The 26,882-nt window shown below is 53.2% G+C and overlaps 3 protein-coding genes across 3 annotated transcripts; all 3 read right to left on the bottom strand.

The window, feature by feature from the left end:
* Nucleotides 1-11,867: 11,867 nt before the first annotated feature.
* On the bottom strand, nt 11,868-15,200 carry LOC128809022 (serine/threonine-protein kinase pim-3-like). Its single transcript, XM_053980716.1, has 7 exons — nt 15,026-15,200; nt 14,311-14,760; nt 13,934-14,155; nt 13,731-13,834; nt 12,914-13,280; nt 12,377-12,553; nt 11,868-12,053 (listed from the first exon to the last, which is right to left on the bottom strand). Exons 1-7 carry the CDS (start codon nt 15,198-15,200, stop codon nt 11,950-11,952), a joined length of 1,599 nt encoding a protein of 532 aa, XP_053836691.1. The 3' UTR covers nt 11,868-11,949.
* A 2,001-nt stretch (nt 15,201-17,201) lies between these two features.
* Nucleotides 17,202-20,534, bottom strand: LOC128809021 (myosin light chain kinase 3-like). Its single transcript, XM_053980715.1, has 6 exons — nt 20,360-20,534; nt 19,645-20,094; nt 19,268-19,489; nt 19,065-19,168; nt 17,711-18,614; nt 17,202-17,387 (listed from the first exon to the last, which is right to left on the bottom strand). Exons 1-6 carry the CDS (start codon nt 20,532-20,534, stop codon nt 17,284-17,286), a joined length of 1,959 nt encoding a protein of 652 aa, XP_053836690.1. The 3' UTR covers nt 17,202-17,283.
* Nucleotides 20,535-22,532: 1,998 nt separating this feature from the next.
* Nucleotides 22,533-25,865, bottom strand: LOC128809020 (serine/threonine-protein kinase pim-1-like). The gene is made up of 7 exons (XM_053980714.1): nt 25,691-25,865; nt 24,976-25,425; nt 24,599-24,820; nt 24,396-24,499; nt 23,579-23,945; nt 23,042-23,218; nt 22,533-22,718 (listed from the first exon to the last, which is right to left on the bottom strand). Exons 1-7 carry the CDS (start codon nt 25,863-25,865, stop codon nt 22,615-22,617), a joined length of 1,599 nt encoding a protein of 532 aa, XP_053836689.1. The 3' UTR covers nt 22,533-22,614.
* Nucleotides 25,866-26,882: the final 1,017 nt, after the last annotated feature.

Here is a 26,882-nt window from a genome sequence, read left to right as displayed (position 1 = left end):
GACTTGTCTGTAGTCCTTTGAACACACTGATGCACTGGTAAAAAGCTTAAGCAAATCCTAATTCCAGGAAAGCATAGCTTTTACCTTTCAGCATATGGATATCAGCCTGATGATTGCAGCTGCATAAATGAAGGCTGCAAAGAAGGGTTCCAGATTCTGATTTTTTTTTAATGTCAATTATCTGTTGTGTGGTTTTAAGAAAATTCATTGCATGCTTTTGAGTCCACTGAAGAAAATTGTAAAGGCACCAGTGCAAAAGTGTAAAATATTCAGGCCTTCTTTGCGCAATCCTGTATGAGGGAAGTTCCTTGTAATTGCAGGGAGAAGCAGAAAGCTTTGGGGTCAGGTAGCTCATCACCTCTAACTGGTGCTTTACAAGAACAAAAAGGTAGCAGGAGAGTGAAGTGCAGGAGCTGTAGCAAATTTGGCTCGGGGTAGCAGCTGGACTTGCTGGATGAAAGCAAAATATGGCCTGTTTGTCTGGTGGGAGCCTCTTTGAGGCTCAGTGGTATGATTGGTGCTCTAAAAATGTGAAATGTTACTATGTGCTGTTAGAGAAAGAGTCAGTTCAACCTGAATGAGAGCAAGCAGTTGTGACGACTGAGCTGTGTAGTTAAAGGGCAGGCTGGTAGGGCCCCTCTTGTGTTACTTAGCTTGTATTTATGATCATTGCTGCTGGTGATGGACAGTGATGTAAAGGTTAATCTTCACAGCAGATATTTTTCCCTGATAATCTTCTTCATAGTTTTTTGTCAAAGCCCTACTTTGCCTCCTCACCCATTCTTTTTCTTCTGTTTTTAAACCTAAATAATCTACTGTTGCCATGCACATTTTGGGTTTCTGAACAGGAGCAAGCCCATAGCTGACTTCCGTGCCAAGCACTCAGCCATTGCAGCATCCTGGTTCTCCCACTTGGTTTTCAAATGCCACGTCAGTTCACTGCAAAGGTCACTGCATCTTGTAATTTTCTTTTTTTTTTCCTTTTTTCCCTTCCCCACTTAGAGCATGATGAGTGTGGCAGTGGGCAGCACAACTGTGATGAGAATGCAATCTGCACTAACACCATCAGGGGACACAGCTGCACCTGCAAACCCGGCTACGTGGGCAACGGGACCATCTGCCGAGGTAAGCCTGTTATTGTAGAGACACCATAAACTTGTCAGGCTTTATTAGTATTTGCTGACAGTCAGCTGCATTCTGGTAACTTATGATGGCTGGATTTTGCAGTGGTTTGCTTTGAGACGTCTTCTGGCAAATGGTGGGAATTGGTTTGTGTATGACTTCTTAGGAAGAAGGAAATATTTTTGGAATGGGAGGAGAAAAGAACATTTTATTGGCTGCACTGAATACTGTCATTTGAGCTAGTATAACTCAGCTTTTGAGTGGTGTTCATGTTTTATAAAATGTGGATGCTATGTGCTGTCACCTTTGGCTTTTAAGTTTTAATGGGATGTGTTTTAAATTAGGATAATTATATTTTATGCTAGCAACAGGTAGTTGTTATTTGACTAGTTGCATCAGAATCATGACTTTTTTTAAACATATAAATCTTTAAATGTGTATTTTGAAGATTTCTGAGTTTTGTAAACAAGAAATAATGATAGCCAACTCTGCTTTCTGTGAAGCATTCATTTATGGCATGTCATTTATTTAGGATTGGTTTCATGTTTTTCTTTTGGTAGAGAAAGAGAAGCAAATATCTCATGTAAGGACAAAGGAGGGTTGGATTAGTGAAGGCTCTGTCTTGAAGTACTACTGAGTTGCAGCTCATGCATTGATGAATTATATTTGTCTCAGAAAAAGCTGGCTTTTGTCTTTTCTGGGTTTTCATGCTTCCTGAACAGAATTACAGTAATAGAAATCTAAATTTTAGGGTTTTTGTTTTTTTGAAATGACAACAATTGAATTTGAGGAATGTACTGAATAAAACATTCTGTACAATTTCAGGCACAACAGGCTGAATATTAATTTTTCAGACTCTTGTAAATTGGCCAAACAATTCCTTAAAGGACAATGAGCTTTGATGCCATTCTTGTTTCAAGCTGAAGTCCTCCACCAAGATTGTCCTGTCAGCTGCTGAATTAGCAACCATCAGATTGGTTTTGATATGACTTTTATCTGGCTACTTTCCACCAATGCCAGAGCATCCCTGCACTTAAAAGTAAAATGGTTAGTTAAGGATTGAATAAAGACTAGAAAAATGTACTGGAAGTGTTGGGCAAGTTAAACCTCAGCCTTTTTGTATTGAAGATCAACAAGTGATACCAGGGAGAAACTCACTGCAGTCTTTGATTACAGTAAATATGAATTGCAGCACAGACGACTTGAGTTTCCGAGAAGCCTGAGTACTGAACAGCCTTACTGTAATATTTTCTTCTTATTATTATTATTTCATTAATTATATTTCTTTGAAATTGGGATGTTTGGATTAGTTAATAAAATCTATGTTTTCACACTGGTTTTCTTCATTTGCATACCTTTAATGTGCCAAAAACTCGAAGTAAAACTCCTACTGCATATTTATTAACCTAGTAATGTTGTAGTAATGAAATGGCACTAGAGAAATGTGATAATGTTTTTACTCTCAAAGTTCTATTGAAACTTGAGCTACTAGAATATATATTTTTGTATATAGAAATATTACATATTGTATATATATATGTTTAGTATACCTTGAATTGCACATGTAAGTGTAGTTGTAGTTGCCTTTTTGAGATAGGTATGCATAGAAATACAGGGAAATGTGTTCTTATATTCTGACTAGGAAGCATAAATTGGAAAGATGACTGGAAATTATAGAAAGGGGTTTGCAGTTTAATAATTATTGAAGTCACTAAGGACAAGAATAATCCAGCACTGCATGGAATAGTCATTACTGCTAACAAGCTACTATTAAAATCATCTGCATTTTAGTAAATTATAAAACACACAATATAAAGTACTGGTTTGATTTTCTGAGCCTGTGGTTCTGTGGTTACATGAGGTTTTCAGAAGTTTGGTATGCTAATTGAAGAAATGTTCCCATTTTGCCCATGATAGCAGAAACACCACTTCTGCCTCTTTTTTACTAAGTTCAACAGCGATATGTCATCACTTACCTGCCACAGTGTTTCTTTGCAAAAATGCTGGCACAAGGAAAGAGGTGTGAGCATGTCAGGACAGCTATAAACTGCTGTTGGCTTGTAGTATTTTAGGGCTTTATCTTCAGGCAATACAGACTGGAAAAACATAGATAAAAGTCAAGGTGATATTTTTGCTGTAATACCATCTGAAGATAAGGTAAATGTTTCTATTCTCCTTGAGACATCTGCAAGTGTTCTATAAATGTTTACATGTTAGAGATGTGTACAGACACAAAACAGTGGTTTCAACTACTACTGAAATAATGCATCTCTATGGTTCAGTAGGAAATCTTATTAATATTGTTCGGCAAAACCATAAATGGAAAAATGATGGTTTTATGATGAGAGAAAAGGATTGGCTTTGTGCATGATTCTGCATTCCATTTCAACAATCTATTTTAGCAGTAGTTATAAAATGTAAAATCAGAGTAATGATCCTCTTTGGATTTAGTGAATAACACACTGATAGTCTTTATAAAAAACCCAGGATACTGTTATATTTGTTTTAGAAAAGAAAACATATTTAGTTGAATTCAATTGCATTTTGGACTACTGGCAAATACAACTCAATTACTCTGGCAGGAATTTGTGTTGTTTGTAATTTTTGTGAAAAGCACAGAGAAATAAAAAGGAACAGAAATAATATGGACATAAATATAGTGATTGCTGGGGATTTATGAAAAAAAAAAAAAAACAAACAAAAAACCCAAATATTGAAGAGGAAATAGAATATTTAAAAAACCCCAAACCTGTATAATCAGACAGTCGCACATCTTAACTAGCAAAAGATCCTGTGCATAAGGAATTGCATTACTGTAAATGTAGTACACTGGGCTGATTAATTAAAAACCAAACTGTGTCAAAGATGTGGAAACGGTCACGGAGGAGGGTGGTGCAGAAAGGGCACAGACCAAGACTTGAAGGCACTTCAGCATTAAAAGAGATACTGCCATAGTTTTAGTGACACCAAAAATGGAAAGAGAAGTGGAGATGAATGCAATAAAAACTCTACAAACACATAGTTATTTATATGTAGACAGTGAGACAATAAACTAGAGACAAATAAGATTTCCTGTGGATACTCTCAATTTCACTTTAAGAAGCAAACTTGAGCATCTCAGGCAGACACTGAAATTTGGGTAATAGATGAGAGCAGAATGAAGCTGAGGTGAGCTAAAATGATAAGGCAGGACAATGCTGTGCCATCACCATCAGTAAACTGGACAGAACAATGGACCCAGAATCAGGTAGATTATATATTAGGATTTCTTCAGAAAATGGTAAGTAAACCAGAGATCCATTCTGGAAGAAATTACAGCGTCAAAAGCAGAGGACAGAGGTATACCTACTTGACTAGAGAGAGATTCTGATTCTACAAATTTGTTAAATAACTTTTTTCTATGAAGGAAACTTTGGAAAAAATAAAAAGAAGTAAGAGTGATTTGGGACATAGAAAATGTTATAGGTGGGTAGTGGAAGACATGTCATGCCCTTTAACTGGAATTCTCTAAATGAATTTTAGAATTCATAGGTAGGGGTAGAATAAAGACAATTGGAGCAGTTTCACTAAACTTCAGGATAGGATGTAGTAGTGCAGCATTAAGGCTGCACTTCAAGTAGAAGGGAAAGGTGATATAAATTGGTTTAGCAACTGAGTGCTCTAGTTAAAGAGAGTTGTGGTAGGCAAGTGGTGGCTACTTGGTACAGCATGGTATTTTGAAGTGTGCCTGTCAGGCTGGATCTCGTGGGAGTCAATGCTTAGTGGCAGCAGTTAGAGGAAAGAAGTTTCAGTTTCCTAGGACAGTTTTGGTTTCCTGGGACAACAAGGTTTATGAATAACTCATCATCCATAGACACGATTGTGTGTATGAACATAAAACACTGTCATCTATGAAATGAGTAAAACTCACTGTCATGGCTTCAGCTGAAGAACCAAGGGTAGTGAATACAGATATGAATACCATTTCTGGACCTTAGAGGCTCTTGGTCTGTATTATGTTGTAGTGTTTCTGTGTGTAATCTTGACAGGGCTTGAATCTGGGAGGCTGGAAAATATATCAGGGGAAAATGTCCTTCTCTGCTTTTTGTCCTGATAAGTTCCAGTTCTGCTTGGCAGCCTTGCACCTCATGCTGTGGAAGTGACATGTTGAAGTAATATGTGCCATTTGTTTAAAAATAAAAGACTTTGTGCTCCACAGTCTCCTCTGCCTCAGTGAGAGGGGAGGCAGAGAACACTTGCTGTGGAATGTACAGTCCTACAGCTTAGCAGAGTTTATTGTAGAACTTGTGCTCTACAGCACATCATAAGGTTTCTTAAAGTAATTGATAGCATTTGGGATGAAATACCTTAAATAAGCCCCCACCCATCATATTTTACCAGGAACAATGTGCAAGTTGCCATCCAGGTTTTGTTGCAATTAGCTGTTTTCTTTTGTACAAGGAGATTTAGATGTAGTTAGTATACAAGCCTTGCCCTAACTCTTGGTATTTTGTTGAAAATGTTTGTTTTAAAGCATAAATTCTACCCACAGACATCCTTATACAGTATCAGAAAGATAGAAGTGGCCTTGAACATATTCAGATGCTAAACAGGAGCAGTTGTTCAGAAACATGGACAAGGTGTGTTTGCTACTCTTTCTCATGTAGATTTGTTGTGGAGAATGAACAGAAGTCTAGCACTTAATCAAGTGCAAATACTCTTCACTGTACTTACATATTTTGCATGTACAATCTGTCTAACAGGTATATTTAGTGTGCTATTAACATCTCATTTAGTGGTTTCTACTGAGGTGCAGATTTATTGGAATGATTAAATGAGGTGGATTTAGTTACAATCATACACCATAAAGCAAATGTATGCAATAGGACTGATGCTTGGGCAGAAAAACATCAGGTATTGTGAAATAAAAATCAAACCAGTGTTTATTCTAATTAATATTTAGGCTGTATAATAGCTTACTCTGCCAGAGCATAGACTATGATTTTTTTTCCCCTGTTACATTTTTCTGCAACATTTCACAGGAAACACTTAAGGGATTAAAACTCAATATATGGTGGAGTCTTAAAGACTAGAGCTTTTATTTCCTTATAAGTGACTCAATTCTGGTGTATTCTGGAATTTGGTTTCTTAATTGCACTGTGGGTCCTTATGTATTTTTGCTTTTAGGATGTGTGTTTAGAAGCAAGCTTGTTACTGGTGGACTTACTGGTCACTTCAGGAATAAAGTATTTGGACCTGTATATAAAAAGCAACCAGATTTTGAATAATTACTCTTATTTTCTATATGACAGTGGGGATAATCATAGGAAGTCTTTATTCATAATACACATAGAATGTTTCCTGGCAACAAGAGTACATCTCAGGCTTAACAATTGCTTCTGTTTGATGTCAGTCAATGAGTTGGCCTCTTTTACATTGTTTTAATCACAAATTATAATTGGGTGGACATGTTGCTTTAGCCAATGGCACTTTGAGAGCTGTCTTGCACTGCTGTTTTCTTTGTTTCAAAGCAGGTATTTTTATATTTCTTAGTCTGAAATATATTTAATAATCGGAAAGATGTGTCCATGACAGAAGTTGTGTATCTTCCAAAGTGTAGGCAGTATAGTGATGGTGTAGTAAACAGATGATTAAAGATAAAATAATTTTTATCTGTTATAGAATTTCTCCTGATAGGAAAAATACTTGAGTATTTTTAGTAAGAGCTAAAGAAGAAAAAAATGAAAATACCATGGCAAGTGTAAGACATTGGGATAGTCACAATTTTTGCGTGAGGCATTCTACATATAATTGATTTAATAATTTTAAACCAGTAGGTATTTGTGCAGCAGTGCAATTAGAATGATTATAATTTTTTTTTCATTCTAAAACTAGCATTCTAAAACACAGACTCAGACAGCATTATTGAAGCCTTTAGGACTAAATTTTCTGTAGTCCTAAATCCACTGTACTAATGAAAATGAGAATTTGAAATTTTAATATAAGAATCTTTGTATTTTTGTTCATGATTAGATATTTATCAAATGTGGTACAGTCATTGTAATGGCTATGTTGGTGTTTGGATTTTGAATTATATGAACTCACTTTGTAAATTTGCCACGTACTTTTTAAACTCATTCTGGTGTTGTTCTTAGCTTCATTGCATAGATTAAGTTGTGTGAGGTGTTGAAATTCAGATGTAATTATTTTTGTATCTGTTGGATTTGTGTGAGTAGGTCTTGGAACTGAGGGGGCTACTCCCCAGCTGTTTATGCTGCTGGGGAGGAAGAGCTAAAGCCTGGGAAGGAGTGACGATGGGGGGAAAGATTTATTAAGGTTTATTTCATTTCTCGTTATCCTTTGATTTTGTTAGTAATAAATTCAGTTAATATCTGCAGCTTGAATCTGTTTTGCCCATGAAGGTATTCAGGGGGTGATCTCTCTCTCTCAGTCCTGATCTCAACCCATGAGCCCCTGGTTCTATTTTCTCTCCTCTGTCCAGAGAGGCAGTGACAGAGCAGCTGTGGTGGGTGGGTGCCTCTCAACCCACTGCATTGTACTGAGAGCCAAGCTCTGCACACCCAGCAATGTGCAGCCCTCTTTTACAGCCTCTCTAAGGGCACAGTGCTTCCTGGTGCTCAGAGCCTGTTCTCTGCATGAGATTGTTCAAGGTGATTTAGAATGCACATCAGATATAGAAATAGCTCATTTAAAACCCATGATTCACGTAACTTGTCAGAATCCAGATCCTGATCTCTTTGCTGTCACAGATTTTCTCACTGCTGTAGATTTATAACTAATTTAAAAGGAATGTAGCAGTGATTTGTGCTTGCTGGAGAAGTGGTCCAGTCCAGAGAACTGTTGTATCTGTATAAAAAACTTGGGAAAAACGTGGGGGGAATAACTGAATGAACCATTTAACAATAACTTAATGAAATAAACACAAACTGCAACATTTATTCAACCATAAATTCTAATTAAGTACTACAGGAGGATCATCATGTTTAGATTAGGAGCAGCAAACTCTGAACTCTAAATATAAAAGCCCTATGTTCCTGCTGAACTTCCTGCAGCTGAGAGCTTATCTGGCCAAATTTTGTACAAAAGCCTTGCTGAGACTGAGGCATTGGAATTGGTTCCCTGTTAGAGGTTGTGCTGCTTTAGTCCTTTCATAAGAGTTCTCAGTCCCTAATTTAGCATCTGTTCAGTTTATCACGAGGAACATCTCTCACATGTTCTGTGTGCAGCCATATCTGCTTCAGGTTCCTCTTGGATTCTGAGGACTCAAGCAGTGGGGTTTAAATTTGTTTCAAGTGGCAGAATCACCATTGAATCTACTTAAAGAAAACAGAACTATGAAGTGTTCACAATTCTGGGCAAATTCTTCTATTTGAGCAAACAGAAATATTCATATGTTAATGAAATTTCTGTTTTGCAACTAAGAAGTTTCCATATATGAAGTTTTCCTTGTGATGTGAGCCGTACAGAAAAGAGAGTTCCTTTAAAATACCAACTTCATGGTGAATTAACTACAAATGACATCTCATTTTACTGTGATTAAAAAAACAAAACCCAGCAAGTCTGCTTTTGAGTGCAATGCAGTAATGATAATTTATAGCTTATTTTGCCAGGACATTATGACCCCTTTGTTTTTTTAAAACTTTTTTTCCAGGCAGATGCCTACATTAGTGGAAAATTCTACAGAGAAGTACCAGAATTAGGTAGTAGACCAGATACAAACAGAATAAAAATACCTCAAGCTCTCCAGCTACAGGTAGTATTTAGGGAACATTACTGAGTTTCATAAGCTCTTTGCCACCTTACTTTTTCTTATTAATAGCCATCTCCGGACTGGAGAATCAACCATGAATATTTAAATTTGCTGATAACCTAGAAATAAAACTCCAGACTCAATAAAACTCAAGCAGGCATAGAGAGGTACTTAAAATTTTTAACACAGGAATCATTTTGGCTTCAATGGGAATTTCACCTCAAGGAAGCCTTAGGATCTGGTGCAACTGAATTCGGTGAAATGAATAATAAATGGCTCTAGTGAAATAAAAGAGCATCTAGAGTGGGTTTTTTGTGTGGAACAATCTGTGTAACGAAGCTGCCGATGATGAATATGACATTTTCAACTCCTTAATCTAACTAGCTAATCTAGGAGAAAGATCCTGTTGAAACTGAGTAGAGAATTCAGTCTCTTAAGAAAATGTGTACAACTGAGAATTTTACTGTGTGGAGCCATGTTTCTGCTGAAGTTCAAAATATTGAATGGTAAGATACTTAATGAGTGATCTCATTGAGGTTAATCAGGATGTAGTGAGGGAAAATGTGCCTCATTCATCAAAACAAGCATAAGAAGCCAATTTCTTTTTGAGAAATACTCTGACAAGTGAAGGGAGTGGAGAAAACCACATGAGAAAAATCATGCTGATGTTGTACAGCTTATTGTGTGTTTAATTCTGACAAAAAGTCAGTTTTCCTGCATTTTTTTTAAATATAAGATTTTTTCCCCTGAAAAATTACAGTACAAGAATGCTTTAAGTGAATGAAATAAATGTAACCAGCAAGCTGGCACTGGGGATGGGAGGTCATTGGGATCCCGTGTCCTGCCCACAGTATTTCTGTGACACTCAGCTCAGCCCTTGTGGCTGTGCAGCCCACCAGGGGCAGCAGGACCCTGATGCCCAAAGCCATGCCAAGCATGCCTTGGCCCACTTGGAGTGGCAAAATCCTGTGGGAATTTTGCTCTCTGAGCATCCTCTCTGCTTTTAGCTGTTCCCAGTGTCCTTGTCCCACAGATCCTGGCTCTGCCAACTATCACTACCTTCTCTGGGTGCTGAAGGATGTCCAATGGGAGAATCCTCCATTTGGAATTGCCTGGGACAACTTGGACCAGGACAGTATCTATGAGGCTGTGGTGTTGGATGGGATGCATTTCAATATGTCCCAACAGGAAGCCCCTAAATCATCTGCCCAAGGTCCTGAAAGACAAGGAGTTGCATGCTGACTCAATGCTCTCTAGCTGAATCTGACTTGACAGGAAGGGCTTGGACTTTCCAGGAAACTCCAGCCCTGAAAATCTAATCTGGATAGCAGGAAAAATGATGGGGAAGGTCATACTTGGAACTACTGGGAAGTGATGGAAGGACAGTGCCAGTGTCAGCCATGCAGCCATGTCTCATGGGCAGCATGAGATAACCAAGGGAAATTCCTGTCTAACTGATGGATTATTCTGCTGCCATAACGTCACCCATCTCATGGATGGTGGGAAGTCAATGCAGGTTCTATTTCAGGAACTTAAATAGAGTTTTGATCCTGTCCCTCACAGAATACATCTGGAGCAGGTGTCCAGGTGTGAGATAAGCAGGGACAGGGAGTGCTGGGTGAAGAACTGGCTGATGTACTGGTTTTCAATGGCATAGGATCAATTTTCTTCTCAGTGACTGGCACAGAGCTGTGTTTTGATTTAGGATGGGAATGTAGTGGATAGCACACAGATGGTTTGGATGTTGCTGACAGGGGTTGCCCTCCTCTGGTTTCTGGAGGGTCCAATGAGATAATCCATGTTTTTCAGAGGGAATGGAGGGATTAGCGTTGAAGACTGAGGCAAAGAATACACCTTAAAGAGCTTTGCCATGTCTCTGTTCTTGTTTGTGAGGTGACCATCCACATCCTGGAAGGGGACAATGTTATTTCTACAATGGTTTTTTTTTCCATTAATGTATTTAAAACCCCTCTTTTTATTGTGCCCCACATTTCTGGCCACCTTCAGCTCCACCACACCAGCTTTCACCACACCAAATTTCTCCCTACGGTGGCTAGAAGCATCTGTGTATTCTTCTCCTGACCTGGATTCCACGGGGCACACAGCTTCCTTTTGCATCCTCTTGCCCAGAGAAGATGCCTGTCCAGGCAAGCCAGCCTTCTGCCTCGCCTGCTTGGCTTCCCACATTTGGGCATCGCCTGCTCCTGTGGCCTTAGGAGGTGATGTTTCCAAAGCGACCAGCACTGATGGAGCCCAGTACCTTCAAAAACATTTTCCTCGGGGACCTTGCTTAGCAGTTCCCCGAGCAGCCTGAAGTCTGCTCTCCTCGTGCTGCGAGCTGAGGCTTTGCTGGCCCTTTTCCTCTCGTCAGAGCTTTGAGGTTCCATTTATTTGTGGTCGCTGTGGCCAAGACGGCCGCCAATCCCAGCTTGGCCCAGGGCAGGTGGGGCTCAGACGGCGGCCTGGCTCTAGGGGGACTCAGCTGGAGAGTCCTGGGCTGTGGGGGGCTCCTCCCTTACTGGGAGGAGGTTCCCCAGGGAGGAAGAAGGCTCTGGCATGAGCCACGAGGCCTGGTGTGCATTGGCCTGCTGCCAAAGGGAGGGAAAGAAAGAGGAAGAGCTCATCGGGGCTCAACTTGAAATGACGTTCTGCTGCTTCTGATTCTTCTCAGGGCTTTGGAGAGGAGACGTCTCTGTCCCTGAAACCCGCCGAGCCTTGGAATGCACACACGGGCCCGTGTGTCACTTCAGGAGATGCCAAGAAGCCCTGCCACTTTGAAAGGGCCGCTGTTGTTTCTTGCCTTGGTTGCATTTCTTGGCTTGGTAAAGCGCCTCCTACCCGCACTACAGCCTGTGCTTGAAGACACAAAAGTACCACCCTGGAGGAAAGGCATGGAAAGCTTGACCAAGACTGAAGACAGCACTCCGATGTCCCCTTTTCCCAAGAGGTTTCTTTAGCTGAAGTTGCTGACAAGGACCAGACTTGACACAGCGCATTGGATTTGTTGTTTTATTTGTGGGGTCCTCAGTCCTGCGTGGGACTCGGAAAGCGGGTGCTGCAGAGGCTCCGGCAAGGCATCAAAAACGCCTGCCCTGCACCCAAGGGTGGCGCAAGATCTCCTCCAGCTCTGGCCTGTCCTCAGGGTGCTTGGCCAAACACCACTGGATCAGATGTTGGCACTCTGGGGAGAGAAGCCAGAAAGCGCCGGTCACTGACAGAAGTCTCCTGCCCAGCTGCCCCCGTCGCCTGCAGGGCCCGGGCCGCGCCGCGTGTGCTCAGGGCTGCGCCGGCCTCCCGACCGACTCTGCCCTGCGCGGGAGAGCGGCACGGCAGGGCACGGCCGCCTCCTTCGGCCGCCCGTGCCACGCCGAGCCCGTTGGCAGGGGCCGCCTCCTGCGGCCGGCCCTTGAGGGCAGAACGACGTCCCGCGGAGCTGCGCGAGGGCCACGCCGGGCTGCGCGCCGTCATCTGCCAAAGCCCGCCTTCTTGAGGCCGGGTACCAACCTGGAGAGACCTGCTGCCAGAAGAAGAGCTGCCCCAGCACGATGTCATGGTCGTCCCTGAAGGGGAGGCTCCCGCAGACCATGACGTACAGCAGCACGCCCAGGGACCAGACGGTCGCCCCATGGCCGTGGTAGCAGCCAAGGCAGATCCACTCGGGCGGGCTGTACGCGTGCGTTCCTAGGGGAGACAGGCGGCGCTGTCCAGGCGCAGGCTGCTGCCTTCCAGAGCCTGGCGCCAGCCTCCTGGCTGAGGCAGGGGCTGCACCCGCGGCCACAGCTTCCCCCCCAAGGCCACCCCGCGTCCCCCAGCCAGCTGGCCAAAGGCAAGAAACCATTCTGCAAGGCAAAGAAGGCCAGCGGAGCAGCCCAGGCCCTTGTGGGCCTGCTGAGCCCAGGGGCCGGGAGCTGGCTTTTGCCGCCCCCCTCTGTCGGCAGGGCCGGCAGCCGGCTCCTGGAGCACGGCATCTGCCCCGTCCCAGGAGGGAACGGGGCCGTGCAGTGCCTGGCACCGAGAGCAGGGCCCAGGCCATGGGCTCACCGGCAAACCGCGTGAAGACCTGCTCCTGGAGGAAGGTGCCGCAACCGAAGTCGATGAGCTTCAGGTCGCCACTCTCCGGGACCACGAGGAGGTTCTCTGGCTTGATGTCCCGGTGCAGGACGCCGCAGGCGGTGCAGTGCCGCACGGCCTCCAGCACCTGGTAGAAAAGCCAGCGCGCCATCTCCTCGCACAGGAACTCGTGCTCCTGCAGGAACTGCAGGAGATCCTGCGATGCCTCCGGACGCTCCATCACCAGCACAAAGCTGTCAGGCAGCTCAAACCAGTCGAGGAGCTGGATGATGTTGTGGCAGTCAGAGCCCACCTTCTCCATAAGCACGATCTCCATGGGCACGCGGGTGCCGTCGGGCTGTGAGGAGGAGGAAATCAGTGCCCCCAGCAGGCCTGGTGCTGCCCTGAGGCTGCGCTGCGCCCTGCCTGGGATTCCCCAGTGCCCCCTTGCGCAGCCTCCCTGGTGCTTGGGTTTCCTCCCTCCCAGGGGATGCTTGGGGGTGCCCCCTGCCCGGCCCCACCGCTGGCGTTTGGCATGCCCAGGCCCGCGATGCCGCGGCTCCCACGCTGCCCCCGCCATCCGCCGCCTCCCACTCCCAATCGGCGCCCCGGGACTCTCCCTGCCCGCCCCGCACCGCTCTGTCCCGCTGGCCCCGCTCCCTCACCAGCTCGACCCACTGCAGGACGCTCTGCCGGGCCACACGTTTGATGGCCACCTGCAAGCCATCGAGAGAGCAGGGCTGAGCTCCAGCCTTGCCCCTCCCCACCGCTGCCCCTCCTCCCACGCCCGGCCATCGCGGCCACTCACCGGGCTCCCATCGGAGAGGCGGATGCCCGAGAAAACGGTGCCGAAGCCACCGCTGCCCAGCTGCGGGCCCAGCTGGTACAGCTCCTGCAGCTGCTTCTTTTGCCCTGCGGCCAAGAGCGAGCCATCAGCCTTGCGCCCAGGAACCCCCCGCAAGCGCCCGCCAGTGAAGCGGGCCGGGCCACCGCGGGCCGCCTTGCTCTCACCTGCTTCCTGCTGCGCGCCGGGCAGTGGCCGCCGCCCGGCGGCCGACGGGCCGGCGAGCGGCAGAGCTGGGCCAGGGCCGCGCGCACAGGCGGCTGCAGGAGCTCCAGTGCAGCGGGGCAGGGCGGCACCGTCGTCGTCCCCGGCGTCGTGGGCTGGACTCTCCTCTTGACGAGGGCCGGGGCTACAGCCCGAGGCTTCACACAGGGGCGTCCCAGGAGCAGCTGCAAAGCAGACGGGCCTTTTTCAAGCCGTGCCATCAGAGGCACTGGAAACAGCCAGCGACTAGGCTGCTCTCAGGGGCCCTGGCCTGGCCTGGCCTGGCCGTGCCCCTGGAGAGCCCCGGGGGTGCCTCAGACAGCTCCTCAGGAGATCTCACCTGCTATTAGAAAGCCCTTCCTGGCAGTCGAGGGCTCTCTTGGGGCAGCTTCCTGGAGATGGAGGAACCTCCTTGGTGTCTGGAGGCTGGTCTCCACCACCAGGCTCGAGCTGTCGCCAGCTGGCACAACCGGCACAGCGTCCTGGCCGCTGTGGGATGACCACTGCCGGCTCCAGGACGCTTGCTGCTCCGCCAGCTTCTCCTGAGACGGCTCCCCTGCATCGGGCTGGGCTCCCATTTGGACTTCTGGGCTTTCCCCTGCCACGTCAATGGTCAGGATTGGGCCCGTGTTGTTGAAGTCCGCGAGTCCAAGGGAGCTGGGAGACCTGTCCACGGGCTCTGCACCTTCTGCAGGCTGACAGGTCTCACTGAGCCTCTGCGAGGGGTGGAGGCTGTCAGAGATTGCAGAGGCTCCTGGCAGGATGCAGGGGCTCTGACAGCCTGAGGTTCCTGCATGGATGGCGGCTCCCCCCTGCTGTGCCATCCTTGCAGGCCTTGAGGCTCTCCCAGGGATGGAGAATCTTGCTGGGAGCAGCCTCTTGAAGGGATGGAGGCTTCTGCAGGAGCTGGACAAGCCACAGCAGGGCAGGTGGCCTCGCTGCAGCAGCTCCTCCAGTTCTTTCCACAACGCCTGCCACATCCCAGAGTAGAGCGGCACACATGTCCCCTTGCCATCCCAGAGCAGCAGCATCAGTTCCTGCAGCTCCTGGGCCACTGCCACGCAGGGGCCGCAGCTGCAGGGGCTGCCCAGGGGGCTCGCGGGAGCACGTGGCCGCTTGCGAGGAGTCGCCCGAGGCCTGGGGAACCTGGGAGCCGCAAGGGCTCCTCGCGTCCTCCGTGAGCCTCTGGGGCGCTTGCTCCTCTTTGCTGTCCGTGTCTGCCGGCTCCATGGTTGCCGGTGGCCAAAGGCCCACCAGACAGCCACAGCGGCCAGCAGCAGGACAAGCGCAGTCATCAGGATGTCACCGTCACCCATGGCTCCGGCACGTCCCATCGCAACTGCACTGGCAGCTGCAGGCGCTGGTCCGTCTTATATAGCGCCGGCCCGGTGATGTCACAGTGCTGCGGCCAGCACAGCCCTGGGACGTCACAGCCCTGCCTGACGCCAGCGCTCAGCCCCTTTGTGGCATCACAGCCCAGCCCGCCTCAGGGATCAGCAGAACCGGCAAATGGCTGAAGGTGGACATGGCCAGGGAAGGAAGAATGGGAGCTCAGCCTGTTGCAAGGAATCCTTCCCTGGAGCCAGCGGCGCGTCAGGAAGAGTGCTGCTGCCAGCAGCGTCAAGCCCACGGCTCCCAGGATGTTTCAGCGTTACCAGCTGGAAACACCCGTACTCTGTGCCTGAGAAGATCCTCCAGAGACAAAGGGAGCTGAAGTTCCTCTGTTTCTGGGGAGCTCTCCTGAACTGGCTGTCGAGGGCACCAAGAGTTCCTTGTTAGCAGCTCACTGACTTCTGCTGCGCCTCTGCTCTAAATAAATCGGGATTCGCCAAGGAGCGCTCATTGTGCTCCCACTGCTCTGGCTTGGACTGGGATTCGCTTTCTTTCTTCCCAATAGCTGGCACGTGTTGGGTTTGGATGGGAATGCTGTGCATCAAACAGGGGTGGTTTGGTTTCTGCTGAGCAGGGCTTGCCCTCTTCAAGGACTTTGCAGTGTCCCTTGGTACGCCAGTGCAGTGTTTTCCACTGGGAAGGGAGGGATGAGCGTTGAGGACAGAGGCACCTTAAACCAAAGAATGCACCTTAAACAGCTTTGCCGCGTCTCTGTCCTTGTTTGTGAGGTGACCGTCCACATCCTGGAAGGAGACAATGTTGTTTCTACAATGTTGTTTTTTTTTTTTCCATTAATGTGTTTAAAACCCCTCTTTTTATTGTGCTCCACATTTCTGGCCACCTTCAGCTCCACCACACCAGCTTTCACCACACCAAATTTCTCCCTACGGTGGCTAGAAGCATCTGTGTATTCTTCTCCTGACCTGGATTCCACGGGGCACACAGCTTCCTTTTGCATCCTCTTGCCCAGAGAAGATGCCTGTCCAGGCAAGCCAGCCTTCTGCCTCGCCTGCTTGGCTTCCCACATTTGGGCATCGCCTGCTCCTGTGGCCTTAGGAGGTGATGTTTCCAAAGCGACCAGCACTGATGGAGCCCAGTACCTTCAAAAACATTTTCCTCGGGGACCTTGCTTAGCAGTTCCCCGAGCAGCCTGAAGTCTGCTCTCCTCGTGCTGCGAGCTGAGGCTTTGCTGGCCCTTTTCCTCTCGTCAGAGCTTTGAGGTTCCATTTATTTGTGGTCGCTGTGGCCAAGACGGCCGCCAATCCCAGCTTGGCCCAGGGCAGGTGGGGCTCAGACGGCGGCCTGGCTCTAGGGGGACTCAGCTGGAGAGTCCTGGGCTGTGGGGGGCTCCTCCCTTACTGGGAGGAGGCTCCCCAGGGAGGAAGAAGGCTCTGGCATGAGCCATGAGGCCTGGTGTGCATTGGCCTGCTGCCAAAGGGAGGGAAAGAAAGAGGAAGAGCTCATCGGGGCTCAACTTGAAATGACGTTCTGCTGCTTCTGATTCTTCTCAGGGCTTTGGAGAGGAGACGTCTCTGTCCCTGAAACCCGCCGAGCCTTGGAATGCACTGTGTGGAATGCAAGTGTGTCACTTCAGGAGATGCCAAGAAGCCCTGCCACTTTGAAAGGGCCGCTGTTGTTTCTTGCCTTGGTTGCATTTCTTGGCTTGGTAAAGCGCCTCCTACCCGCACTACAGCCTGTGCTTGAAGACACAAAAGTACCACCCTGGAGGAAAGGCATGGAAAGCTTGACCAAGACTGAAGGCAGCACTCCGATGTCCCCTTTTCCCAAGAGGTTTCTTTAGCTGAAGTTGCTGACAAGGACCAGACTTGACACAGCGCATTGGATTTGTTGTTTTATTTGTGGGGTCCTCAGTCCTGCGTGGGACTCGGAAAGCGGGTGCTGCAGAGGCTCCGGCAAGGCATCAAAAACGCCTGCCCTGCACCCAAGGGTGGCGCAAGATCTCCTCCAGCTCTGGCCTGTCCTCAGGGTGCTTGGCCAAACACCACTGGATCAGATGTTGGCACTCTGGGGAGAGAAGCCAGAAAGCGCCGGTCACTGACAGAAGTCTCCTGCCCAGCTGCCCCCGTCGCCTGCAGGGCCCGGGCCGCGCCGCGTGTGCTCAGGGCTGCGCCGGCCTCCCGACCGACTCTGCCCTGCGCGGGAGAGCGGCACGGCAGGGCACGGCCGCCTCCTTCGGCCGCCCGTGCCACGCCGAGCCCGTTGGCAGGGGCCGCCTCCTGCGGCCGGCCCTTGAGGGCAGAACGACGTCCCGCGGAGCTGCGCGAGGGCCACGCCGGGCTGCGCGCCGTCATCTGCCAAAGCCCGCCTTCTTGAGGCCAGGTACCAACCTGGAGAGACCTGCTGCCAGAAGAAGAGCTGCCCCAGCACGATGTCATGGTCGTCCCTGAAGGGGAGGCTCCCGCAGACCATGACGTACAGCAGTACGCCCAGGGACCAGACGGTCGCCCCATGGCCGTGGTAGCAGCCAAGGCAGATCCACTCGGGCGGGCTGTACGCGTGCGTTCCTAGGGGAGACAGGCGGCGCTGTCCAGGCGCAGGCTGCTGCCTTCCAGAGCCTGGCGCCAGCCTCCTGGCTGAGGCAGGGGCTGCACCCGCGGCCACAGCTTCCCCCCCAAGGCCACCCCGCGTCCCCCAGCCAGCTGGCCAAAGGCAAGAAACCATTCTGCAAGGCAAAGAAGGCCAGCGGAGCAGCCCAGGCCCTTGTGGGCCTGCTGAGCCCAGGGGCCGGGAGCTGGCTTTTGCCGCCCCCCTCTGTCGGCAGGGCCGGCAGCCGGCTCCTGGAGCACGGCATCTGCCCCGTCCCAGGAGGGAACGGGGCCGTGCAGTGCCTGGCACCGAGAGCAGGGCCCAGGCCATGGGCTCACCGGCAAACCGCGTGAAGACCTGCTCCTGGAGGAAGGTGCCGCAACCGAAGTCGATGAGCTTCAGGTCGCCACTCTCCGGGACCACGAGGAGGTTCTCTGGCTTGATGTCCCGGTGCAGGACGCCGCAGGCGGTGCAGTGCCGCACGGCCTCCAGCACCTGGTAGAAAAGCCAGCGCGCCATCTCCTCGCACAGGAACTCGTGCTCCTGCAGGAACTGCAGGAGATCCTGCGATGCCTCCGGACGCTCCATCACCAGCACAAAGCTGTCAGGCAGCTCAAACCAGTCGAGGAGCTGGATGATGTTGTGGCAGTCAGAGCCCACCTTCTCCATAAGCACGATCTCCATGGGCACGCGGGTGCCGTCGGGCTGTGAGGAGGAGGAAATCAGTGCCCCCAGCAGGCCTGGTGCTGCCCTGAGGCTGCGCTGCGCCCTGCCTGGGATGCCCCAGTGCCCCCTTGCGCAGCCTCCCTGGTGCTTGGGTTTCCTCCCTCCCAGGGGATGCTTGGGGGTGCCCCCTGCCTGGCCCCACCGCTGGCGTTTGGCATGCCCAGGCCCGCGATGCCGCGGCTCCCACGCTGCCCCCGCCATCCGCCGCCTCCCACTCCCAATCGGCGCCCCGGGACTCTCCCTGCCCGCCCCACACCGCTCTGTCCCGCTGGCCCCGCTCCCTCACCAGCTCGACCCACTGCAGGACGCTCTGCCGGGCCACACGTTTGATGGCCACCTGCAAGCCATCGAGAGAGCAGGGCTGAGCTCCAGCCTTGCCCCTCCCCACCGCTGCCCCTCCTCCCACGCCCGGCCATCGCGGCCACTCACCGGGCTCCCATCGGAGAGGCGGATGCCCGAGAAAACGGTGCCGAAGCCACCGCTGCCCAGCTGCGGGCCCAGCTGGTACAGCTCCTGCAGCTGCTTCTTTTGCCCTGCGGCCAAGAGCGAGCCATCAGCCTTGCGCCCAGGAACCCCCTGCAAGCGCCCGCCAGTGAAGCGGGCCGGGCCACCGCGGGCCGCCTTGCTCTCACCTGCTTCCTGCTGCGCGCCGGGCAGTGGCTGCCGCCCGGCGGCCGACGGGCTGGCGAGCGGCAGAGCTGGGCCAGGGCCGCGCGCACAGGCGGCTGCAGGAGCTCCAGTGCAGCGGGGCAGGGCGGCACCGTCGTCGTCCCCGGCGTCGTGGGCTGGACTCTCCTCTTGACGAGGGCCGGGGCTACAGCCCGAGGCTTCACACAGGGGCGTCCCAGGAGCAGCTGCAAAGCAGACGGGCCTTTTTCAAGCCGTGCCATCAGAGGCACTGGAAACAGCCAGCGACTAGGCTGCTCTCAGGGGCCCTGGCCTGGCCTGGCCTGGCCGTGCCCCTGGAGAGCCCCGGGGGTGCCTCAGACAGCTCCTCAGGAGATCTCACCTGCTATTAGAAAGCCCTTCCTGGCAGTCGAGGGCTCTCTTGGGGCAGCTTCCTGGAGATGGAGGAACCTCCTTGGTGTCTGGAGGCTGGTCTCCACCACCAGGCTCGAGCTGTCGCCAGCTGGCACAACCGGCACAGCGTCCTGGCCGCTGTGGGATGACCACTGCCGGCTCCAGGACGCTTGCTGCTCCGCCAGCTTCTCCTGAGACGGCTCCCCTGCATCGGGCTGGGCTCCCATTTGGACTTCTGGGCTTTCCCCTGCCACGTCAATGGTCAGGATTGGGCCCGTGTTGTTGAAGTCCGCGAGTCCAAGGGAGCTGGGAGACCTGTCCACGGGCTCTGCACCTTCTGCAGGCTGACAGGTCTCACTGAGCCTCTGCGAGGGGTGGAGGCTGTCAGAGATTGCAGAGGCTCCTGGCAGGATGCAGGGGCTCTGACAGCCTGAGGTTCCTGCATGGATGGCGGCTCCCCCCTGCTGTGCCATCCTTGCAGGCCTTGAGGCTCTCCCAGGGATGGAGAATCTTGCTGGGAGCAGCCTCTTGAAGGGATGGAGGCTTCTGCAGGAGCTGGACAAGCCACAGCAGGGCAGGTGGCCTCGCTGCAGCAGCTCCTCCAGTTCTTTCCACAACGCCTGCCACATCCCAGAGTAGAGCGGCACACATGTCCCCTTGCCATCCCAGAGCAGCAGCATCAGTTCCTGCAGCTCCTGGGCCACTGCCACGCAGGGGCCGCAGCTGCAGGGGCTGCCCAGGGGGCTCGCGGGAGCACGTGGCCGCTTGCGAGGAGTCGCCCGAGGCCTGGGGAACCTGGGAGCCGCAAGGGCTCCTCGCGTCCTCCGTGAGCCTCTGGGGCGCTTGCTCCTCTTTGCTCTCCGTGTCTGCCGGCTCCATGGTTGCCGGTGGCCAAAGGCCCACCAGACAGCCACAGCGGCCAGCAGCAGGACAAGCGCAGTCATCAGGATGTCACCGTCACCCATGGCTCCGGCACGTCCCATCGCAACTGCACTGGCAGCTGCAGGCGCTGGTCCGTCTTATATAGCGCCGGCCCGGTGATGTCACAGTGCTGCGGCCAGCACAGCCCTGGGACGTCACAGCCCTGCCTGACGCCAGCGCTCAGCCCCTTTGTGGCATCACAGCCCAGCCCGCCTCAGGGATCAGCAGAACCGGCAAATGGCTGAAGGTGGACATGGCCAGGGAAGGAAGAATGGGAGCTCAGCCTGTTGCAAGGAATCCTTCCCTGGAGCCAGCGGCGCGTCAGGAAGAGTGCTGCTGCCAGCAGCGTCAAGCCCACGGCTCCCAGGATGTTTCAGCGTTACCAGCTGGAAACACCCGTACTCTGTGCCTGAGAAGATCCTCCAGAGACAAAGGGAGCTGAAGTTCCTCTGTTTCTGGGGAGCTCTCCTGAACTGGCTGTCGAGGGCACCAAGAGTTCCTTGTTAGCAGCTCACTGACTTCTGCTGCGCCTCGGCTCTAAATAAATCGGGATTCGCCAAGGAGCGCTCATTGTGCTCCCACTGCTCTGGCTTGGACTGGGATTCGCTTTCTTTCTTCCCAATAGCTGGCACGTGTTGGGTTTGGATGGGAATGCTGTGCATCAAACAGGGGTGGTTTGGTTTCTGCTGAGCAGGGCTTGCCCTCTTCAAGGACTTTGCAGTGTCCCTTGGTACGCCAGTGCAGTGTTTTCCACTGGGAAGGGAGGGATGAGCGTTGAGGACAGAGGCACCTTAAACCAAAGAATGCACCTTAAACAGCTTTGCCGCGTCTCTGTCCTTGTTTGTGAGGTGACCGTCCACATCCTGGAAGGAGACAATGTTGTTTCTACAATGTTGTTTTTTTTTTTTTCCATTAATGTGTTTAAAACCCCTCTTTTTATTGTGCTCCACATTTCTGGCCACCTTCAGCTCCACCACACCAGCTTTCACCACACCAAATTTCTCCCTACGGTGGCTAGAAGCATCTGTGTATTCTTCTCCTGACCTGGATTCCACGGGGCACACAGCTTCCTTTTGCATCCTCTTGCCCAGAGAAGATGCCTGTCCAGGCAAGCCAGCCTTCTGCCTCGCCTGCTTGGCTTCCCACATTTGGGCATCGCCTGCTCCTGTGGCCTTAGGAGGTGATGTTTCCAAAGCGACCAGCACTGATGGAGCCCAGTACCTTCAAAAACATTTTCCTCGGGGACCTTGCTTAGCAGTTCCCCGAGCAGCCTTAGGTCTGCTCTCCTCGTGCTGCGAGCTGAGGCTTTGCTGGCCCTTTTCCTCTCGTCAGAGCTTTGAGGTTCCATTTATTTGTGGTCGCTGTGGCCAAGACGGCCGCCAATCCCAGCTTGGCCCAGGGCAGGTGGGGCTCAGACGGCGGCCTGGCTCTAGGGGGACTCAGCTGGAGAGTCCTGGGCTGTGGGGGGCTCCTCCCTTACTGGGAGGAGGTTCCCCAGGGAGGAAGAAGGCTCTGGCATGAGCCACGAGGCCTGGTGTGCATTGGCCTGCTGCCAAAGGGAGGGAAAGAAAGAGGAAGAGCTCATCGGGGCTCAACTTGAAATGACGTTCTGCTGCTTCTGATTCTTCTCAGGGCTTTGGAGAGGAGACGTCTCTGTCCCTGAAACCCGCCGAGCCTTGGAATGCACACACGGGCCCGTGTGTCACTTCAGGAGATGCCAAGAAGCCCTGCCACTTTGAAAGGGCCGCTGTTGTTTCTTGCCTTGGTTGCATTTCTTGGCTTGGTAAAGCGCCTCCTACCCGCACTACAGCCTGTGCTTGAAGACACAAAAGTACCACCCTGGAGGAAAGGCATGGAAAGCTTGACCAAGACTGAAGGCAGCACTCCGATGTCCCCTTTTCCCAAGAGGTTTCTTTAGCTGAAGTTGCTGACAAGGACCAGACTTGACACAGCGCATTGGATTTGTTGTTTTATTTGTGGGGTCCTCAGTCCTGCGTGGGACTCGGAAAGCGGGTGCTGCAGAGGCTCCGGCAAGGCATCAAAAACGCCTGCCCTGCACCCAAGGGTGGCGCAAGATCTCCTCCAGCTCTGGCCTGTCCTCAGGGTGCTTGGCCAAACACCACTGGATCAGATGTTGGCACTCTGGGGAGAGAAGCCAGAAAGCGCCGGTCACTGACAGAAGTCTCCTGCCCAGCTGCCCCCGTCGCCTGCAGGGCCCGGGCCGCGCCGCGTGTGCTCAGGGCTGCGCCGGCCTCCCGACCGACTCTGCCCTGCGCGGGAGAGCGGCACGGCAGGGCACGGCCGCCTCCTTCGGCCGCCCGTGCCACGCCGAGCCCGTTGGCAGGGGCCGCCTCCTGCGGCCGGCCCTTGAGGGCAGAACGACGTCCCGCGGAGCTGCGCGAGGGCCGCGCCGGGCTGCGCGCCGTCATCTGCCAAAGCCCGCCTTCTTGAGGCCGGGTACCAACCTGGAGAGACCTGCTGCCAGAAGAAGAGCTGCCCCAGCACGATGTCATGGTCGTCCCTGAAGGGGAGGCTCCCGCAGACCATGACGTACAGCAGCACGCCCAGGGACCAGACGGTCGCCCCATGGCCGTGGTAGCAGCCAAGGCAGATCCACTCGGGCGGGCTGTACGCGTGCGTTCCTAGGGGAGACAGGCGGCGCTGTCCAGGCGCAGGCTGCTGCCTTCCAGAGCCTGGCGCCAGCCTCCTGGCTGAGGCAGGGGCTGCACCCGCGGCCACAGCTTCCCCCCCAAGGCCACCCCGCGTCCCCCAGCCAGCTGGCCAAAGGCAAGAAACCATTCTGCAAGGCAAAGAAGGCCAGCGGAGCAGCCCAGGCCCTTGTGGGCCTGCTGAGCCCAGGGGCCGGGAGCTGGCTTTTGCCGCCCCCCTCTGTCGGCAGGGCCGGCAGCCGGCTCCTGGAGCACGGCATCTGCCCCGTCCCAGGAGGGAACGGGGCCGTGCAGTGCCTGGCACCGAGAGCAGGGCCCAGGCCATGGGCTCACCGGCAAACCGCGTGAAGACCTGCTCCTGGAGGAAGGTGCCGCAACCGAAGTCGATGAGCTTCAGGTCGCCACTCTCCGGGACCACGAGGAGGTTCTCTGGCTTGATGTCCCGGTGCAGGACGCCGCAGGCGGTGCAGTGCCGCACGGCCTCCAGCACCTGGTAGAAAAGCCAGCGCGCCATCTCCTCGCACAGGAACTCGTGCTCCTGCAGGAACTGCAGGAGATCCTGCGATGCCTCCGGACGCTCCATCACCAGCACAAAGCTGTCAGGCAGCTCAAACCAGTCGAGGAGCTGGATGATGTTGTGGCAGTCAGAGCCCACCTTCTCCATAAGCACGATCTCCATGGGCACGCGGGTGCCGTCGGGCTGTGAGGAGGAGGAAATCAGTGCCCCCAGCAGGCCTGGTGCTGCCCTGAGGCTGCGCTGCGCCCTGCCTGGGATTCCCCAGTGCCCCCTTGCGCAGCCTCCCTGGTGCTTGGGTTTCCTCCCTCCCAGGGGATGCTTGGGGGTGCCCCCTGCCCGGCCCCACCGCTGGCGTTTGGCATGCCCAGGCCCGCGATGCCGCGGCTCCCACGCTGCCCCCGCCATCCGCCGCCTCCCACTCCCAATCGGCGCCCCGGGACTCTCCCTGCCCGCCCCGCACCGCTCTGTCCCGCTGGCCCCGCTCCCTCACCAGCTCGACCCACTGCAGGACGCTCTGCCGGGCCACACGTTTGATGGCCACCTGCAAGCCATCGAGAGAGCAGGGCTGAGCTCCAGCCTTGCCCCTCCCCACCGCTGCCCCTCCTCCCACGCCCGGCCATCGCGGCCACTCACCGGGCTCCCATCGGAGAGGCGGATGCCCGAGAAAACGGTGCCGAAGCCACCGCTGCCCAGCTGCGGGCCCAGCTGGTACAGCTCCTGCAGCTGCTTCTTTTGCCCTGCGGCCAAGAGCGAGCCATCAGCCTTGCGCCCAGGAACCCCCCGCAAGCGCCCGCCAGTGAAGCGGGCCGGGCCACCGCGGGCCGCCTTGCTCTCACCTGCTTCCTGCTGCGCGCCGGGCAGTGGCTGCCGCCCGGCGGCCGACAGGCCGGCGAGCAGCAGAGCTGGGCCAGGGCCGCGCGCACAGGCGGCTGCAGGAGCTCCAGTGCAGCGGGGCAGGGCGGCACCGTCGTCGTCCCCGGCGTCGTGGGCTGGACTCTCCTCTTGACGAGGGCCGGGGCTACAGCCCGAGGCTTCACACAGGGGCGTCCCAGGAGCAGCTGCAAAGCAGACGGGCCTTTTTCAAGCCGTGCCATCAGAGGCACTGGAAACAGCCAGCGACTAGGCTGCTCTCAGGGGCCCTGGCCTGGCCTGGCCTGGCCGTGCCCCTGGAGAGCCCCGGGGGTGCCTCAGACAGCTCCTCAGGAGATCTCACCTGCTATTAGAAAGCCCTTCCTGGCAGTCGAGGGCTCTCTTGGGGCAGCTTCCTGGAGATGGAGGAACCTCCTTGGTGTCTGGAGGCTGGTCTCCACCACCAGGCTCGAGCTGTCGCCAGCTGGCACAACCGGCACAGCGTCCTGGCCGCTGTGGGATGACCACTGCCGGCTCCAGGACGCTTGCTGCTCCGCCAGCTTCTCCTGAGACGGCTCCCCTGCATCGGGCTGGGCTCCCATTTGGACTTCTGGGCTTTCCCCTGCCACGTCAATGGTCAGGATTGGGCCCGTGTTGTTGAAGTCCGCGAGTCCAAGGGAGCTGGGAGACCTGTCCACGGGCTCTGCACCTTCTGCAGGCTGACAGGTCTCACTGAGCCTCTGCGAGGGGTGGAGGCTGTCAGAGATTGCAGAGGCTCCTGGCAGGATGCAGGGGCTCTGACAGCCTGAGGTTCCTGCATGGATGGCGGCTCCCCCCTGCTGTGCCATCCTTGCAGGCCTTGAGGCTCTCCCAGGGATGGAGAATCTTGCTGGGAGCAGCCTCTTGAAGGGATGGAGGCTTCTGCAGGAGCTGGACAAGCCACAGCAGGGCAGGTGGCCTCGCTGCAGCAGCTCCTCCAGTTCTTTCCACAACGCCTGCCACATCCCAGAGTAGAGCGGCACACATGTCCCCTTGCCATCCCAGAGCAGCAGCATCAGTTCCTGCAGCTCCTGGGCCACTGCCACGCAGGGGCCGCAGCTGCAGGGGCTGCCCAGGGGGCTCGCGGGAGCACGTGGCCGCTTGCGAGGAGTCGCCCGAGGCCTGGGGAACCTGGGAGCCGCAAGGGCTCCTCGCGTCCTCCGTGAGCCTCTGGGGCGCTTGCTCCTCTTTGCTGTCCGTGTCTGCCGGCTCCATGGTTGCCGGTGGCCAAAGGCCCACCAGACAGCCACAGCGGCCAGCAGCAGGACAAGCGCAGTCATCAGGATGTCACCGTCACCCATGGCTCCGGCACGTCCCATCGCAACTGCACTGGCAGCTGCAGGCGCTGGTCCGTCTTATATAGCGCCGGCCCGGTGATGTCACAGTGCTGCGGCCAGCACAGCCCTGGGACGTCACAGCCCTGCCTGACGCCAGCGCTCAGCCCCTTTGTGGCATCACAGCCCAGCCCGCCTCAGGGATCAGCAGAACCGGCAAATGGCTGAAGGTGGACATGGCCAGGGAAGGAAGAATGGGAGCTCAGCCTGTTGCAAGGAATCCTTCCCTGGAGCCAGCGGCGCGTCAGGAAGAGTGCTGCTGCCAGCAGCGTCAAGCCCACGGCTCCCAGGATGTTTCAGCGTTACCAGCTGGAAACACCCGTACTCTGTGCCTGAGAAGATCCTCCAGAGACAAAGGGAGCTGAAGTTCCTCTGTTTCTGGGGAGCTCTCCTGAACTGGCTGTCGAGGGCACCAAGAGTTCCTTGTTAGCAGCTCACTGACTTCTGCTGCGCCTCGGCTCTAAATAAATCGGGATTCGCCAAGGAGCGCTCATTGTGCTCCCACTGCTCTGGCTTGGACTGGGATTCGCTTTCTTTCTTCCCAATAGCTGGCACGTGTTGGGTTTGGATGGGAATGCTGTGCATCAAACAGGGGTGGTTTGGTTTCTGCTGAGCAGGGCTTGCCCTCTTCAAGGACTTTGCAGTGTCCCTTGGTACGCCAGTGCAGTGTTTTCCACTGGGAAGGGAGGGATGAGCGTTGAGGACAGAGGCACCTTAAACCAAAGAATGCACCTTAAACAGCTTTGCCGCGTCTCTGTCCTTGTTTGTGAGGTGACCGTCCACATCCTGGAAGGAGACAATGTTGTTTCTACAATGTTGTTTTTTTTTTTTTCCATTAATGTGTTTAAAACCCCTCTTTTTATTGTGCTCCACATTTCTGGCCACCTTCAGCTCCACC

This window comes from Vidua macroura, chromosome 6 (genome assembly GCF_024509145.1).
Source record: "Vidua macroura isolate BioBank_ID:100142 chromosome 6, ASM2450914v1, whole genome shotgun sequence".
In the NCBI taxonomy this organism is placed as follows: domain Eukaryota; kingdom Metazoa; phylum Chordata; class Aves; order Passeriformes; family Viduidae; genus Vidua; species Vidua macroura.
This window is presented reverse-complemented; position numbering and strand designations above follow the sequence as displayed.

Coding starts and splice junctions, on each gene's coding strand:
- LOC128809022 (XM_053980716.1), bottom strand. CDS start 15,200: ATGGAGCCGGCAGACACGGACAGCAAAGAGGAGCAAGCGCCCCAGAGG. Junction 14,156..14,310: donor GAAGGGCTTTCTAATAGCAG/GTGAGATCTCCT, acceptor TCTGCTTTGCAG/CTGCTCCTGGGACGCCCCTG. Junction 12,554..12,913: donor GGTCTTCACGCGGTTTGCCG/GTGAGCCCATGG, acceptor TGTCTCCCCTAG/GAACGCACGCGTACAGCCCG.
- LOC128809020 (XM_053980714.1), bottom strand. CDS start 25,865: ATGGAGCCGGCAGACACGGACAGCAAAGAGGAGCAAGCGCCCCAGAGG. Junction 25,426..25,690: donor GCTGCGGCCCCTGCGTGGCA/GTGGCCCAGGAG, acceptor CCATCCATGCAG/GAACCTCAGGCTGTCAGAGC. Junction 22,719..23,041: donor CTGGCAGCAGGTCTCTCCAG/GTTGGTACCCGG, acceptor TTCTCTCCCCAG/AGTGCCAACATCTGATCCAG.
- LOC128809021 (XM_053980715.1), bottom strand. CDS start 20,534: ATGGAGCCGGCAGACACGGAGAGCAAAGAGGAGCAAGCGCCCCAGAGG. Junction 20,095..20,359: donor GCTGCGGCCCCTGCGTGGCA/GTGGCCCAGGAG, acceptor CCATCCATGCAG/GAACCTCAGGCTGTCAGAGC. Junction 19,169..19,267: donor CGGCGCGCAGCAGGAAGCAG/GTGAGAGCAAGG, acceptor TCTTGGCCGCAG/GGCAAAAGAAGCAGCTGCAG.